The sequence below is a fragment of the Phyllostomus discolor genome, chromosome 9, assembly GCF_004126475.2.
Source record: "Phyllostomus discolor isolate MPI-MPIP mPhyDis1 chromosome 9, mPhyDis1.pri.v3, whole genome shotgun sequence".
Classification (NCBI taxonomy): Eukaryota; Metazoa; Chordata; class Mammalia; order Chiroptera; family Phyllostomidae; genus Phyllostomus; species Phyllostomus discolor.
In genome coordinates this window covers 71,971,526-71,987,509 of record NC_040911.2, presented here as the reverse complement: position 1 = coordinate 71,987,509, position 15,984 = coordinate 71,971,526, and the positions used below count along the sequence as shown (strand labels likewise).

Below are 15,984 nucleotides of genomic sequence, written 5' to 3'. Positions count from 1 at the left end.
ATTACAAAGGGGAAGATGTATAGCTGAATATTTAGTATTGTAGTCATTATTTATTTATTATAATTTAATACAGGGATTGGCAGCCTTAGCATGCAGCCGAAGGTGACAGGGAACCAATAATAAATCCCATACTCCACCTGAGCAGTGCTCCACACACTTGGCTCCCCCTGATGTGATCCTGGAGCCCCTTCACCTGAAAGCTTGAGAGATGGCGGTGCACTGGTAATTTATTGTTCAGACTGTAATGATAAATTTTTTTTCAAATACAGCACTTATTTTTGTTCTCCTATATAATAAATGCTGTGCTCATGAGTCATTTCAAGAAAGAAAAGAGAGATGAGAGAGTAAACCTGTCAGTTGAAAGAGGTTGCTGCCCACTGATCTGAAAATACAGTAGTTACTCTATGTTAGGTATAATTTTATGATATTTCCTAGTACCCTAATGTTACAGATGAGCAAATTGAGACATTGAGTAGTTAAGTATCTTGTCCATGGTCACACTAAGTCTAGAGTTATGATTTGAATCCAGAGTCCTATTGCATACTTGATCTCTGTGGGCTTTTTTAAAATTAAGTTAGATAGATGTTCAGTAAAATGAATTAATCTTAAGTATACAGCTGCTAGTAATTTAACCACCATCTAAACAAAGGTATACAGCATTTCTAGTCACTAGAAGGTTGCCTTCTGCCCCCTCCCAATTGATAATCTGGGTTTTAAATTGATTATTATTTTGAGAAACTGTTGCTTTTTATTTACCTTTAAGAAGTTTTTGCCAGTGTCCTTATTTCTGCTGTAAAGTCTTTCACACAAATCCTGTGTTTTAGTCTCAGGTGTTTTCTATCCTTAGGAGGATTAAGAGGAATTATTTAAAGATAACTTGTAAAAGTGATATTTAGCAAAGTAGATATAAGCATTAACTGGTCGATTTTATATACTTTCACTTACCATTTATTGAGCATCTGTCGCGAACCAACCAGTGAGCTAATGATGGGAACACATGGTCCCTGATCTCAGGGAGCTTATGTTCTAGTAGAGAGACACAGAGATAGACAGACATCTGTATTTAGCTATAAAATGAGATCATTGTTTTTTACAGTACAGGGAGAAAAAGTCCCTAAATCTTAGGGAGTAAGGGGTGCTTCTGCAGAAGAGGCAGCACCTAAGCTAAAATGAACTTGCCAGGAGAACAAAGGGGTGAATGCAGATTTGGGGCAGGGCTGGCATTGCATTCTAGGCCAAAGAAATGGCCTGTGTAGAGTTACAGAGATGTAAAAGGATACACACTTCCTTAATAAGGAACTGTACAGTATTTCAGTATTGCTGGAACATGTAAAATGGGAAGATGATGGAAAATGATGCAGGATAGTCCATTAGAGTCTTCTAGATTTTATCAAGTGAGCCTGATAGTCCCTTGGAAAAGTTTTGCACAGAGGAGAGACAGTCAAATTAGTGTGTTAGAGGACTCACTCTGCAGCATTGTGTATGAGTATATTTTATGAGGAAGGCAAGACCAGAGTTAGTATAGTTAACCTCTTGTTATGCATAAGGAAATTGAGGCACAGAGAGAAGTAACTTGCTCATGGTGATGTATTTAATAAGTGGTAGAGCCAGTATTTAAACCCAGCGTAGCAGCCTGACTCAGACCCTGAAATCCTTACCTTTCTCCTGAAAGGTCAGAGGGAGCTAAGATAGGAGAATAGTGGTCAGGGGATGAGGAAAGGAAAAGCTTGGGTGACTTCCAGGTGTACAGCTTTGCAGACTGGAAGATAGTGCTACCTTCAAATTGGTTTTTGGTATTTTACATTGCATTATACTTTTTTCTTGGTGGTTGTGGTGTTTCCCATTTAAGCTGCCATTATTATTAATTCACAGAAAAATGTCGATTTTATACAACCAGTTGTATATCAGCAGTGAATGCACGAAAAGTTTTGGAGGCTTTCACAGTAGTTTTAAGGTAAGTTCAGGTGTTGTTGTTTTAGACAATACTCAGTATTGTTCCTAGTAAACCAGAATAAATTACATTTTTTTAATAAACAGTTGAACTTCACCTTAAAAACACTGTGAGAATCTTAAACAGTTACCTCCTTCCAGATTTTTCTATTATGCTAAAGCCCAGAGCTGGTCAGAAGTCCACAGATGTGTTTCCCAGGATGTCTTCAGTAAAGGTCCATCAGAATGCATTATGAAGTATTATCATGCCATTTTGAAAATCACAAAGCTCAGTTTCATAGAGGTTAAATTACTTTGCTCCAGGTTATGAAAGGGTCAGAACTGGGATTTTGATCCCAAATTCTAGACTCTTCTTAGGAGAAGGGAAGTTCAGGATGGCTGTGCACTTCCCTGTGAGAGGAGGGTGGGCTGCCCTAGCAGCAGAGTTTCTGTCTATGCTGTCCAGGAATGCCCTTGAATCCCTGTAACAGAAGGAGCATTATGCCTAGGTTAGACCTAGGTCAGACCTTCAGAAAAAGCATTATGTCTAGTAATCTTAATTAGTATATCCTATTAAGTATTTACATTAAAAAATTAAACCTGTTTTTCACTGGTGCTGCCTGCTAACTAACATCATGGCAGCAGGAAGTTAAGCAGAAGTGGAAGCACCACAGCCATTAGCAGCAACAGACTCTTCCAGTGTGAGTCCCCGTTTACTTCTGGTCTCCTGATATAGTTGATACTCACTATATAGGAGAATGTTTTAAAATGAGATTGTATAGTGGGTCTAAAATGTTAGCATTATAAGCCTTAGAGATCATCTAGTCTGGCTACTTTAAAGACCCAGAGCAATTGGTCTAAGATCATCTAGCTGCTTTGTGACAGTAAGAGTAAGATCCACCCTCTTCTTCATGATGATTAATCTCCTGGTTTGTTTGTCTTTTGGTCTTCCTGAACTGGGGCTGCTTAACTCACAGGATGAGAAACATTGCTTTTAGTATCCGAGATTCATTATTCTAGGGAATAATAGGAGCCTTTAGGATTGGAAAGAATGAGATTTACTTATTACCACTAATTTGTTGATTGTTTTCAGTAAGGCCATTGAAAACTTGGGAGATTATTATTTTTAAACTAATAATGAACATTGATACTGAGAAGCTTTTTGGTTTTCTTTTGTGAAAGTAGAAAAACAAAATCAAGAAACTGATTTATTCTCTACAAGTATATAGAGAATAAATATAAAAGATTTTTGATTTGGAATTTTTTTTAATTTTGAAGACTAGTTTAAAATCTGGCCTTTCAAAGTAATTTTGTTTAAGTATATGCATAAAGAAGAATCAAATATACAACACTAATTTTTAATGAACAATAAAATAATATTAACCCTAGCCTTTAGCTATCAACTTAGCAGAAAGAAATCTAAAAATAAATTTTAAAACATTAAGGATAGTGCCCCTGAAAAGAATGTACCTAATTTTTTCCTAATCTGGGATTAGTGAAGAATTATAAAATTTGGAAACCCATCAGCTTTGGTATAATCTAATGAGCATCAGAGCCCTTTTCCAAGTTTCATGATCATATTACAATCACGGCTTAGTAGGAGTAAGGCATTGTAGCAGTGTCCTGTGCTCCTTTGAAGAGCAGCTAAAAGGGGCATAAAATGTGGCATCCTTGGAAAGGCACTTGCCTATTCTTGATGACTCACCTGGAGGGCCACTCGCCTCAATTTTTGCCCAGCTGGCTTACTTTAGACCATCACTGACAAGTAAAATGTGCTTATGGGCACAGCCTCCTGAAATTTGACTTCTCTATTTGTCTTAATACTCAGAAGCTTCAGGTAGTTTCGCCTTAGTCACTAAGAAGCTTCACTACATTCTGAGAGCAAAATGAGATTAGTTAGTAATTTTACATGACTATTAGAGAATGGTGTACTATTGGATGGCATAAGGTTAAATCGGCAGTATTGATTGAGCTGTTCAGGGTATTTGCTGTATGATCTCAAACTGCCTGTAGTGTATTTTTAGGTATGGGTGAGAGCAACTGCGCATGGAATAGAAAAGCTCTCCTGCACCGGGACACAATGCTGGCAGCTGCAGCTGTGTATAGAGGTAAGGAAGCCGACTGGTCTGCTACCCAGATGCACTGGGGAACTTGTCCCTTGTCATGTTTATCTCTTACAATTGCTAGTGCTTTGTCCTTTCCTGTTAAAGCACCATTGGACTTATTGTCCTTCCTTCAAATCACAGATCCTATTCCTCTGTATCCCTTTTCCATATAGTCCTTACTATTTCCATACTATCAGCTTCTCAAGTATTGAGGATTTTCAGGTAAGGCATTTCCAGAATCTTGCGAGCATCCCAATATCCATTTCTCTTTTGAGGACATGACTTTTATCAAGCAAATTATTTTCCCTACTGGCATTTTTTCAGACTATAACCATTATTTGTCTTCATAGAAATGTACAGAAATGAGGATGGTTCAGTACCTGCCACATATCAGATCTATTACATGATAGGATGGAAATATCATGATTCACAGGTAACAGTATGACAAATCACTTTGCTTAGTGTGTTTATGTTTCCATTTGCTTTTTATTGTTTGTTTACTTAGGGAGGGGGATTTTTTAAAAATATAAAACATAAAGGCATTTAGTTAGGACTATACATTTATCTATTTCTAATGTCTTTAATTTTATTATTATTTTCAGGCAAGACCAGCTGCAAGAGGTTCTGCAACTGTGTCATTTGGAGAGCTTGGAAAAATAAACAATCTTATGTCACAGGGGAAAAAATCACAATAAATATTTTATTTAACGTTAATGTGGTCCAGAATTTTTATCAGAGATGGGCAACTTTCAGATCTAAAGTTATTACATGTTGGAGCAAGAAGCAATGTATTAGCTATTTACTAACAGACTTATCAAATAATTAGAGTAACCTAAAACTGTACTATGTTTAGTAACCATTTCAGTTTCACATGGTTTCTGTTCCCATATAGACACTGTTATCCAGTGATTGAGTTGCCTTGTGTGCACATTCAGCCCAAAAGCAAAAAGATATTTCTCTGAAAAACCCACAGATATGTTCACACATACACATGGCTGACATGTTGGGAAAACATTACACATATTGGGAAAACATTACACATTACACATTATTTCTGTAGGAGGACCACAGCAATGGGGATGAGGGGAGAGACAAGTTGGTAGGTTCCCTAGAGTTCTGGCTCACTTAGAATAAAAATAGACTTCGTATAATGACTATTGTAAGATACTTAAGCCAACATTATTTGTCACATTGTTGTCTTTGTCATGAAGAGAACAGAGGTTTAGGTACCCCTCCAGAGCTATTAGGTAGTTTTTTACTTTGGAAGAATGTGCACCTTTATTGAATTCTTCCTTAATTTTTTTAAAGCACCAGAATTCTAATCATATTTCTTTTTTTACCTCCAGAACTTGGGTGGGACCCCCATGGTCCCCCTTAGAATAATTAAGGTTGCAAAATCACATATAAAACTGTCTACACAGTGATGAAAAGTGCTGTTTGTTGTTTGACTTTCCTTTGTCACCTAGGGCCTTTGGCACTATTATTTTTATCCAAGTCTACTAGTAGTGATCAAAAGTATTTGGAAGCATTTAAGCTCAGACAGCTTAGTATAGGGGAAGAAGGAAGGAGGGATGAAGGTGGGGAATATACAAGAGTGAGTGCAAGTTTGTTCTCACCAGTCGGTCAGTGGTGAGCAATCTGCTGTCCTTTTCATTTAGCCGGGTGTGATCACAGCCTCTTCTTCAGCTCCACTAAGTTATTACAGCATTTGCTTCTCTCTCTCCTGTCTACCTTCCCTCCCTTTCCCATACAAGTACTAGGCTCTTCCTGGATAGGAGCTGTGTCTTACCCTTTACATATCAAAGTACTCATAGATAGTCCATTACATTTAAATTGAATTAAATTATGTGAAAAAGTACCCTTGGGAAGACTAAGTTACAGTTAAAAACCAAAGTTTTGTAAGAAAAACTTCCTTTCTTCAGTTAGGAAACGCATTGATATTAGAAGTTGGCATACTCTTGGTAGTTTTTTTGTTTTTTGGGGTTTTTTTTAAGATTTTATTTATTTACTTTTAGAGAGGGAAGGGAGGGAGATAGAGAGAGAGAGAGAGAGAGAGAGAGAGAAACATCAATGTGCGGTTGCTGGGGGTTATGGCCTGAAACCCAGGCATGTACCCTGGCTGGGAATCGAACCTGCGACACTTTGGTTCACAGCCTGTGCTCAATCCACTGAGCTACGCCAGCCAGGGCTTAGCTTTTTTGTTTTGAACACAGGAAAAAAATACCTAGGAAGTAGAATTTGAGAAAGGTTTTTTTAGGCTTTTTTTTTTTAAATTTTTGTAATCCTAATTTTTAGAATTTAAAGGGAGAAGAGAACCTGTGTATTAAAGTGCAAACTGGTGACCAAGGAACAGAGAAACTCCATTTGTCTGTGTTTCTTAAAGGACATGTGTTAAATGTGAGTGACAGTAGTACAATTATTTATTTTAATGTAGCAGTAGCAAAATTATTTTTTAAGTTAACATCTGCTTGAAGTATCATGCTTTAATTGTTTGGAAACTTCAGGAAATTTATTTTTCTGAATCATCCTGTTAAGTAACAAAACTTTTAAAAATGTCTTATCAAAAATGTTTCCAAAATATGTTACATTCTTAAGCAGTGTGTGGAATACAACCATTTCCTTATAACTCCATATTATTGTCATAAATCAAATTGTACTGCACTGCTTGTTTCTGACTGACTGGCCCCAAGAATGATACTGTTTGTTTTGTGTCTCTTTTCCAACACTTACTTGCTGCCAGCTGTCAATCTTAGTACAAATGTGAACATTCTTGGGTCACTTCTTTTTGTCCTTTCTGACCTGGTGTAAGATCAGAATTCAGATGGGAAGGTTTCTATAAGCAGTGTATAAGGTGAGAAAGAGGACTCTCTTTTGCAGTAAAATGCATGGGCTTTATCAGTTCCCTTGACAAATGAGGATTAGGGTCCACGTGCCAAGCTTTCAGTTGTTGGTCTAATAAGGCTTCACTGTGTGACACTGGTGCATCTTTTGGCTGCTGGAAGACTTTTTGGATTATTTCCTCGTCTTCAGTAATGTTCAGGTTGCTGGCCTGGAGAATTTCAGAGGTGGCAGTGTGCACAAAAATGTATATTTATGAACAAGATTGTTTGCTTTATGGAAAGAACTTTTGCAGGATTTTTTGAGATGGAAGCTACCTATAGACATGAATTTTGTGATATGATTATAAAAAGTTAACAGAAGGGTTAACACATGAAGAATCTATGAAGCAAGTTTTGTTTTTAGAATGTTCTTGTACAATTTTTATCCACCAGGTGGGAAACACAGTATGGCCTGTACTGAAGACATGTACAGTTCTTATACTCTGTATACATCCCTTAAGTAAGGGTGGAATAAAAGTACTTTACCATTGATTGATGTCTATGCAGGAAAGAAATGATTATTAATTGATAACTGGGAAAAAGAAGGGTACTTGGGGTGGTGACTATTATTTCTTCATAGGTTATTTTAGCTTCTTGCCTAAGAAGAGATGTTGTATACTTTTGGGCTAGGGGGTGGGGGTGTTTTATTATTGTTGCCATTAATAATGTGAAGTTTATCTTAAGGAAACTCACCATAAGTGGACCTGCACTTCCAGAAATTGATATACTTGAATTCTCTGCCTGGATATTTGACAGATATTTATCTTGTTGGTTAAAAACGTTAATTTGAAAATAATGGAAGGTGCAGTGGGCACTGGTAAGTTCTTAACAAATAATGAAATAATGCTTTGTTACCTGTGGTGGTTTTAAAATCTCCCCACAAATTTTTTGATATGCCTCTCTCTAGAAGGTGGAGCTTCCTTGCCCTTCTTTTGCGTATTGGCTGAATGTAGTGATACCCTTCCAACAAATAGAATAAGGAAGTCAGTGTGTGTCACAGTAACAAGAGGCATTGCTTCCTCCTTGCTCTGTCTGGGATCCCTCACTTGGGGAAAGCCAGCTGCCATCTTGTGAGGGCACCCAAGCAGCACAGTGGAGAGCACCTAGAGGCGAGGCCGGCCACTCCTGTGGGAGTGAGCCATCTGGGGGCAGGTCTTCTAACTCGTCTATCAGATGACTGTGACTCCTGCTGACACCTTGATGGCAACCTCATGAGAGACTCTGAGCCAGAACCACCCAGACAGGCACCCCCAAATTTCTCATCTACAGAAACTGTGAGATAATAAATGTTTGTATTTAAGCCACTGTGTTTGGAGTAATTTGTTAACATGCAATAGATAATTAATTTGCTCTTTTGGAAAAAGTTGGGTGTGAGGGTATACCAAGCTAGTAATTTAGGTATAAAGCAGCTTGCTTATTTGAAATTATGTAGAGTCAATATAAATTGCTATATAGCTATAGCAATATTGCTATATTATTTAGCTATAGTGCTAAATTACTATATTGTTTTCAAGGAAAACTGGACCTTGAGTTGACTCCACAGTATCTCAAAATAGAACTAGCCTCCCAAGGCGCATTCAGTAAGCCTCAAATTTCACTTCCTATAAGAACATCAGATCAGTTTTCTGGAAGTTTGACTGGGGCTAGTCCAGAATGAAACCAGAGAATTTGAGAGCACTCTCACCTTGAGAATTCAGTGAGCCGAACAACTGCATGGTTTCCTCAGTCTCCTCCTGCCTTAGCTGTTGAGGGGCTGACAGCTCGTCATCAGGATGGACTGGTTACCAGACTCTCAGATGTGCTACATGCTGTGGAATAGTTGAGGGCTTTTTATATTTTTAATTTTTATGTATTTCTATATTTATTTATTTTTAGTTGAGGGCTTTTTAAAAGCCAGAGTTGATCCTGTCTTGCTAGCCACAGCTGAAACAAGGCAAAGGTAAAAAGCCTGAACTTTCAAAGTGGCAAATGTAGTTCGTCCAATCTCCACACACCTTGTATAAGAATCTCATGCTTGTGCTCAGGATGCCTGTTCTGGTTCTGTCAGAACCAACCCTGCAGAAGAATAATCAGGACAGTTCCAGTCTAAACTGCTCTCTGCTCAGGTCGAGAACAGGAAATGGGGAAGGAAAATTCCACAGGGTTGCCAGCTTTTGCCTAAACAAACATGAAATAGATGGAAGGGCAGGGACTGTGAGCTGGGTAGTCTGGGTTTATTTAGTCCTGGTGCTGCTGGTCCCTGAGGCCGAGGCAGACTCCCTCTGTCTGACCTCAGCATTTTCATTTGTAAGATTACAGGTTTGCTGCTCGGTCTCAAAGGAGGCCACAGGCCTGCCTTCCAAGTTCCTAAGGGGCTTTTCAAATAAAACGTTTCCACCTTCCTCCTTTTGGTTAAGAATTGTGGCCATAGGGAGCCCCCGTCACTGAGGGAAGCATGGGACATCCATCATGTTATGGTGGGAAAATGGCTGTGGGCCACTGGGCAGGGTAACCTCAGGAGCAGTCAGTCTGATCCCAGGACCTGGATCTCAAGACAGAAGGGATAGGACTCCTCTCCTATCTTACCATGTTTTGAGATTCCACATTGATGTTTTGGGCACTTCTTTTCTGTTCAGAGTTAACTTGAATTTCACCTGAGGATAAGGTTTGAGAAGGTGAACACTGTGTTTTACCTTCGGTCCCCTAATAAAAGTGATCCAGAGGGCATTGTTGCTCTAAGCTTCTGGGCCACAATGAAGGGCTCCAGACCCCACAACATGCAGCATGTACTGCTTCTACATTTTCCATGGAAGGCATTCTCTCACAGGTACCAAGCATTTAGCATTTGGTAAGTGTTCCTCAACTTTCCAGAAAGCTCCCAGTTGGTTGTCTAGGTGACAAGGTCCCAAGTACAAGTCACCTGAAAAGGAAATGCTCAGGCTTCAAGTGGCTGGAGGACCAAGTGAAGAAATATATATGAAGGCACCTTGGGATCTCTGAATCAGGTTGTCTGCATCATGTGTTGAAAGCCAGCTGAACATTCATCCTCCAAGGCAGCTTTGTTCACTCTGTCCCAAGGTGTCATGACAAGAGTTGGCAAACTCTTCCTTAAAAGCTTAATGTGTACTATACTCTTGCCAGGCAGTGTGCTAAGCCTTTGTTATGCACTTTTGTTTCATTCTCACAGCTCCCTCTAAAGTAGATAGATATTAGTACTATTATCCCCATTTTTCATGAGGAAACAGGCTTAAAGAGGTAAGTTCTCCAGGGTCACGTAATGGCAGTTAGCAAGTGATTTCAGTCTTATATGCGACAAAGCTAGTGCAATTGACAATTTTATTATGCTGCCTTCTTTTAGAGGTCAAAGGCTTCTGTGAGCTACCAGTCTAGCCCTCTGTGTTCTCCCTCCTGCCATTGCCTTTGTATACCCCACCCAGTATATGGGAACCAGCCAGATGATTCCATCCCCTGTCTCCTACACAAAGTCAGCCCTGTGCTTGAATCTGTCCCTGTGGAACTGCCCACCCTCTAAATTTGGCTTGGCCTCTCTTACTGTAAGCTCAGTCATTCTTTATATCCAGCTCAAGTTCATCTTGCTTTCTTGTCCCGGACCATCTTGAACTTTTGTTAGTTCCATCTCCTTTAGCACTTTTTGCATTGTTTTTTATCCATGAGTTCTCTTCAGCTAAGTGTTCAGCTCCTTGGGAACTGGCACTGCTGTAACCAGGGTTCCATCAGCAGCAGAAAGGCCCAGGTTGAGTCACTGCCAGGCAGACAGTGGGAGGATCCCCTGCATAGCAAACAGCAGGAGATTGGCCAGACAGGCAAGGCTGTTGGCTTTAGGCACATTCAGCTGCAAATTTCTAGGACAGCCACTGGGTTTGGATTCAAGACTACATTCTTATTTCAGTGAATCTGGGTATCATGCAAAACAGTTGGACCTGGATAACGGACAGGAATACAACTGCTGGTACTGGGAGACAGGAAAGGGCTCGTCCTAGAGAATGAGGATAGAATCTCCATGTGAAGTCAAAGCAGGGCCTGCAGCAGAGCTGACTGGGTGTTACACTGGAATGGTAGGTCTTGAGTCCAGGGTAGATGTCCAGCTGTCATTAGATACCAGGGAGGCCCAGTAGAGTGATTAGTAAAATCAGATTTTCCCATTGAACCCTCTTTCTACCACTGACCAGCTTACCTTGCATAAATTAACTGCTATGCAACAAGTCATTCTTAGAAGCATTAGTACAATGCCTAGCAGAGAATAAGTGTCATACTTATTTTCTTGGCTTAGCCAAAGTCATAAGATGCCTTGCATGCCTGGTGCACTATCTTTTAAAAAAATCCTTAAAAAATATTTTATTTATTTATTTTTAGACAGAGGGGAATGGAGGGAGAAAGAGAGGTAGAGAAACATCAATGTGTGGTTGCTTCTCTCATGCGCTCTACTGGGGACCTGACCCACAACCCAAGCATGTGCCCTGACTGGGGATCTCGAACCAGCAATCCTTTGGTTCACAGGCTGGCAATCAATCCACTGAGCCACACCAGCCAGGGATCTTTAACCAAATATTAATAGGTGTTAAAAGAAGGTAGGGGTTGGAGGAAGGGGACAAGAAGAGTTTCCAGAGGTAAATATGGTTGGAAAAGCTGGGTTAGATAGAATGAAATGTATCTTTCCTTTAAGGTTTCTCAGACCTTTGTTATACTCATGTTGTGTGAATCTGCCACAGGAGCCTGTATTTTATGGCACCTTCCAGACCTAATGACCCAGTATGCTATCAGGATGTACCTTGCAAGACTTAGAACCAGTCTTGGGAAACATTAGCTTTGTACAATGCTAGGCATTGTAGAGATGTTAAATAATTTGAATAGTTTCAGGAAAACTTACATTCAGTTATCAGAATCCATTCACCTGCAAAATTGTTTATGAACTTTCTCAAAGCAGTCCAGTGCAGCAGTTAAGAGAATAGACTCTGGCCCAGGCTGGTGTTGCTCAGTGGATTGAGTGCTGGCCTGATAACTGAGAAGTCACTGGCTCAATTACCAGTCATGGCACCTGCCTGGGTTGTGGGCCAGGTCCCTGGTTGGGTGAATGGGAGAGGCAACTGATCAATGTATCTCTCCTTCTTCCTCCCTCTCTTCCTCCTCTTTCTAAGAAATAAATAAAATCTTTTAAAAAAGAGAGAATGGACTCTGAACCAGGTTGTCCTGGCTGTGTGTCCTTGGAATAGTTAGTTGACCCCAGTTGCCTCTTCTGTTAAAAAGGGAAGATGATATAATATCCTCCTGGGAAGGTAGTTGTGAAGATCAAGTGAATTAATAATCCATTTGGTTAGAACAGTACCTGACACATAATAAGCATGATATGTTAGCTATTCTAGACAGAATGAATTTTGGAGAAGCTGTCAAGAATTATTGACTGCTGTTGTGATGCTAGCTTACCATTTGTCCTATGTAAATTTTGCTCTGCTCACACAAGAAGATTAATTAATCAACATACAGCTTAAAGTCACTGTCCCTTTTTATTTTTTATTGATTTGAGAGTGAGAGATTGATTTGTTGTTCCAGTTATTTATGCATTCATTTGTTGATAATTGTATGTGCCCTGACTGTGGATCAAACCTAGAACTTTGGTGTATTGGGATGATGCTCTAACCAACTGAGCTATCTGGCAAGGGCCTTGTCCTCCCTTTATTAAAAAGAATAAATCAGAAGACCTCATCCAGCTGTTTTACCTCTATGCCAAAATCCAAATCTCAAATATAAGAGATTTATTCTAATGCCTTATTAGGTGAAGGGTGTATAGTCCCCCTTTTTTAAGGCACTTGACCTAGACATTATTTTCTTATTAATAAAATACAAGTTAGGCTAACTCATTTCATATAAGTATACCACAAAAAAAAATTTCCATACCAAAACAGGCACAAATACTAGATGAAATTAATTGGGTGGAAGAAAAAAAAAAGCTAAGAATTAAATGTGAGCCAAAATTATTCTTGCCACACATGAAAAGATTTAGGAAATTTTTTTTTGTTATAGATCTTAATTTTTCACCCGAAAGACTAGATTGGAATTATGAAACTTTTGAGCTATAGAGTAATCTTGTTTTGAGTAATCAGTCCCACAGAGGGACTGATTTGCCTGAGGTCAGTAGCTGGTGATGAAGAGACAGGTCTGGAAGTAGTTCCAAAGACCTGTCCAGAGGCCTGTGGTAGGCTTGATGCCATTAACACAAACCCTGCAGAGCTGGGCCCAGCTGCCCTGCCTCCCCTATGCAGTAAGTAGAGTCCTGAAAGTTACTGCAAATGAAATTAGTTGAGGTCCCTAGGGCAGCTCTGCATTCCAAGGGCCTTTGGCATTGAGTCCTTTGCAAAACCCAGAATCACCCCTTCCACTGAACTTATTTGGAACAAATTTTTGTGTTGCAGATATGGTAGAGCTCAACCTGGGCTGCATGTTGAGAACTGGAAACAAATAGTGCTTCCTGGCTCCCACTCCCAGAAATTCTGGTTTAATTTGGCGTCTGGAGTTTTTTTTTTTTTAATCATTGTTCAAGTACAGTTTTCTCCCCCCTACTCCCATTCCAGCCCACCCACCCAACCCTCCCCCCTTCCCCCCATTACCCCCCACCCCTAGTTTTTGTCCATGTGTCCTCCAAATTTGTTCCTGTAATCCCTACCCATTCCCCCCTGGAATTCCCTCTTCTCTCCCCTCTGGCCACTGTCAGGCTATCCCCTATTTCAGTGTCTTTGGTTATATTTTGCTAGTTTTTGTTTTGTTTTGTTTTGTTGTTTAGATTCCTGTTAAAGGTGATATCATGTGGTATTTGTCTTTCACTGCCTGGCTTGTTTCACTTAGCATAATGCTTTCCAGCTCCATCCATGCTGTTGCAAAGGGTAGGAGCTCCTTCTTTCTTTCTGCTGCATAGAATTCCATTATGTAAATGTACCATAGTTTTTTGATCCATTCATTTACTGATGGGCATCTAGGTTGCTTCCAGCACCTAGCTATTGTAAATTGTGCTGCTATGAACATCGGGGTGCAAAGGTTCTTTTGTATTGGTGTTTTAGTGTTCTTAGGATAGAGTCCCAGCAATGGAATTACTGGGTCATAAGGCAGATCCATTTTTAGTTTTCTGAGGAAGTTCCAAACTGCTTTTCATAGTGGTTGTACCAGTCTGCAGTCCCACCAACAGTGCACTAGGGACCCCCTTTCTCCACATCCTCTCCAACACTTGTTGTTTGTTGCTTTGTTTATGATGGCCATTCTGACTGGTGTGAAGTGGTATCTCATTGTGGTTTTAATCTGCATCTCTCTGATGGCTAGCGATATTGAGCATCGCTTCATGTGTCTTTGGATTTCCTGTATGTCCTCCTTGGAGAAGTGTCTGTTCAAGTCCTTTGCCCATTTTTTAATTGGGTTACTTGTCTTCTTAGAGTAGAGTCGTGTAAATTCTTTATATAATTTGGAGATTAAACCCTTGTCTGAGGTATTCTTGGCAAATATGTTTTCCCATACAGTTGGTTCTCTTTTTATTTTGATACTGTTTTCCTTAGCTGTGCAAAAGCTTTTAATTTTGATGAGGTCCCATTTGTTTATTCTTTCCTTTATGTCCCTTGCTCTAGGAGACAAGTCAGTGAGAAAGTTTCTGCGTAAAATATCTGAGATTTTCCTACCTACGTTCTCTTCTAGGACTTTAATGGTGTCACGTTTTATATTTAAGTCTTTTATCCACCTTGAATCTATTTTTGTATAAGGTGTAAATTGGTGCTCGAGTTTCATTTTTTTTGCACGTAGCTGTCCAGTTCTCCCAACACCATTTGTTGAAGAGGCTATTTTTATTCCATTTTATGTTGCTGCTTCCTTTGTCAAATATTAATTGACCGTAGAGGCTTGGGTTTATTTCTGGGCTCTCTGTTCTGTTCCATTGGTCTATGTGCCTGTTTTTATGCCAGTACCAGGCTGTTTTGATTACAGTGGCCTTGTAGTATAGTTTAGTGTCAGGTATTGTGATTCCTCCTACTTTACTCTTCTTTCTCAAAATTGCAGCAGCTATTCGGGGTCGTTTATGGTTCCATATAAATTGTTGAAGTGTTTGTTCTATGTCTGTGAAATATGCCATTGGTACTTTAATAGGTATTGCATTGAATGTGTAAATTGCTTTTGGTAGTATGGACATTTTAATGATATTAACTCTTCCAATCCATGAACACGGTATACGTTTCCATTTGTTTGTGTCTTCCTTGATTTCTCTCCTCAGTGTTATGTAGTTTTCTGAATACAGGTATTTTACCTCTTTGGTTAGGTTTATTCCTAGGTATTTTATTTTTCTTTTTGCTATTTCAAATGGAATTTTTTTCTTGATTTCTGCTTCTGCTGTTTCATTGTTGGTGTACAGAAATGCCTTTGATTTCTGGATATTGACTTTGTATCCCGCTGTTTTACCAAATTCATTTATTAGGTCAAGCAGTTTTTTGGTGGAGTCTATAGGATTTTCTATGTACACTATCATGTCATCTGCGAACAGTGACAGTTTTGTTTCCTCCTTTCCGATTTGGATTCCTTTTATTTCTTTTTCTTGTCTGATTGCTGTGGCTAGAACTTCCAGTACTATATTGAATAGAAGTGGTGAAAGTGGACATCCTTGTCTTGTTCCTGTTCTTAGTGGAAAAGATTTTAATTTTTGCCCATTGAGTATAATGTTGGCTGTAGGTTTCTCATATATGGCCTTTATTATGTTGAGGAATGCTCCCTCTATTCCCACTTTGCTGAGTGTTTTTATCATAAATGGGTGCGGTACTTTATCAAATGCTTTTTCTGCATCTATTGATATGGTCATGTGGTTTTTGTCTTTGCTTTTGTTTATGTGATGTATTACATTTACTGATTTGCGAATATTGTACCATCCTTGCATCCCTGGAATGAATCCCACTTGGTCATGGTGTATGATCTTCTTAATGTACTGTTGGATGCGGTTTGCCAGTATCTTGTTGAGGATTTTAGCGTCAATGTTCATCAGCGATATTGGCCTGTAGTTTTCTTTCTTTGTTGTGTCTTTATCTGGTTTTGGAATTAAGATGATGTTGGCCTCA

At 39.3% G+C, this 15,984-nt stretch overlaps 1 protein-coding gene across 6 annotated transcripts in view; it reads left to right on the top strand.

The window, feature by feature from the left end:
- Positions 1–5,537, top strand: part of NDUFAF5 (NADH:ubiquinone oxidoreductase complex assembly factor 5) — a 39,405-nt gene extending 33,868 nt beyond the window's left edge. For 2 of the 6 annotated variants that reach the window (XM_036009558.1, XM_036009557.1), the window contains 4 exons: positions 1,873–1,954; positions 3,943–4,037; positions 4,385–4,467; positions 4,637–5,537. In XM_036009558.1, coding sequence (XP_035865451.1) covers positions 1,873–1,954; positions 3,943–4,037; positions 4,385–4,467; positions 4,637–4,729 — 353 coding nt within the window. In that variant the 3' untranslated portion in view covers positions 4,730–5,537. Of the gene's footprint in view, positions 1–1,872; positions 1,955–3,942; positions 4,038–4,384; positions 4,468–4,636 lie in introns of those variants that run through there. The other 4 variants (XM_028524806.2, XM_036009561.1, XM_036009559.1 and 1 more) reach the window with 3 other exon arrangements.
- Positions 5,538–15,984: the final 10,447 nt, after the last annotated feature.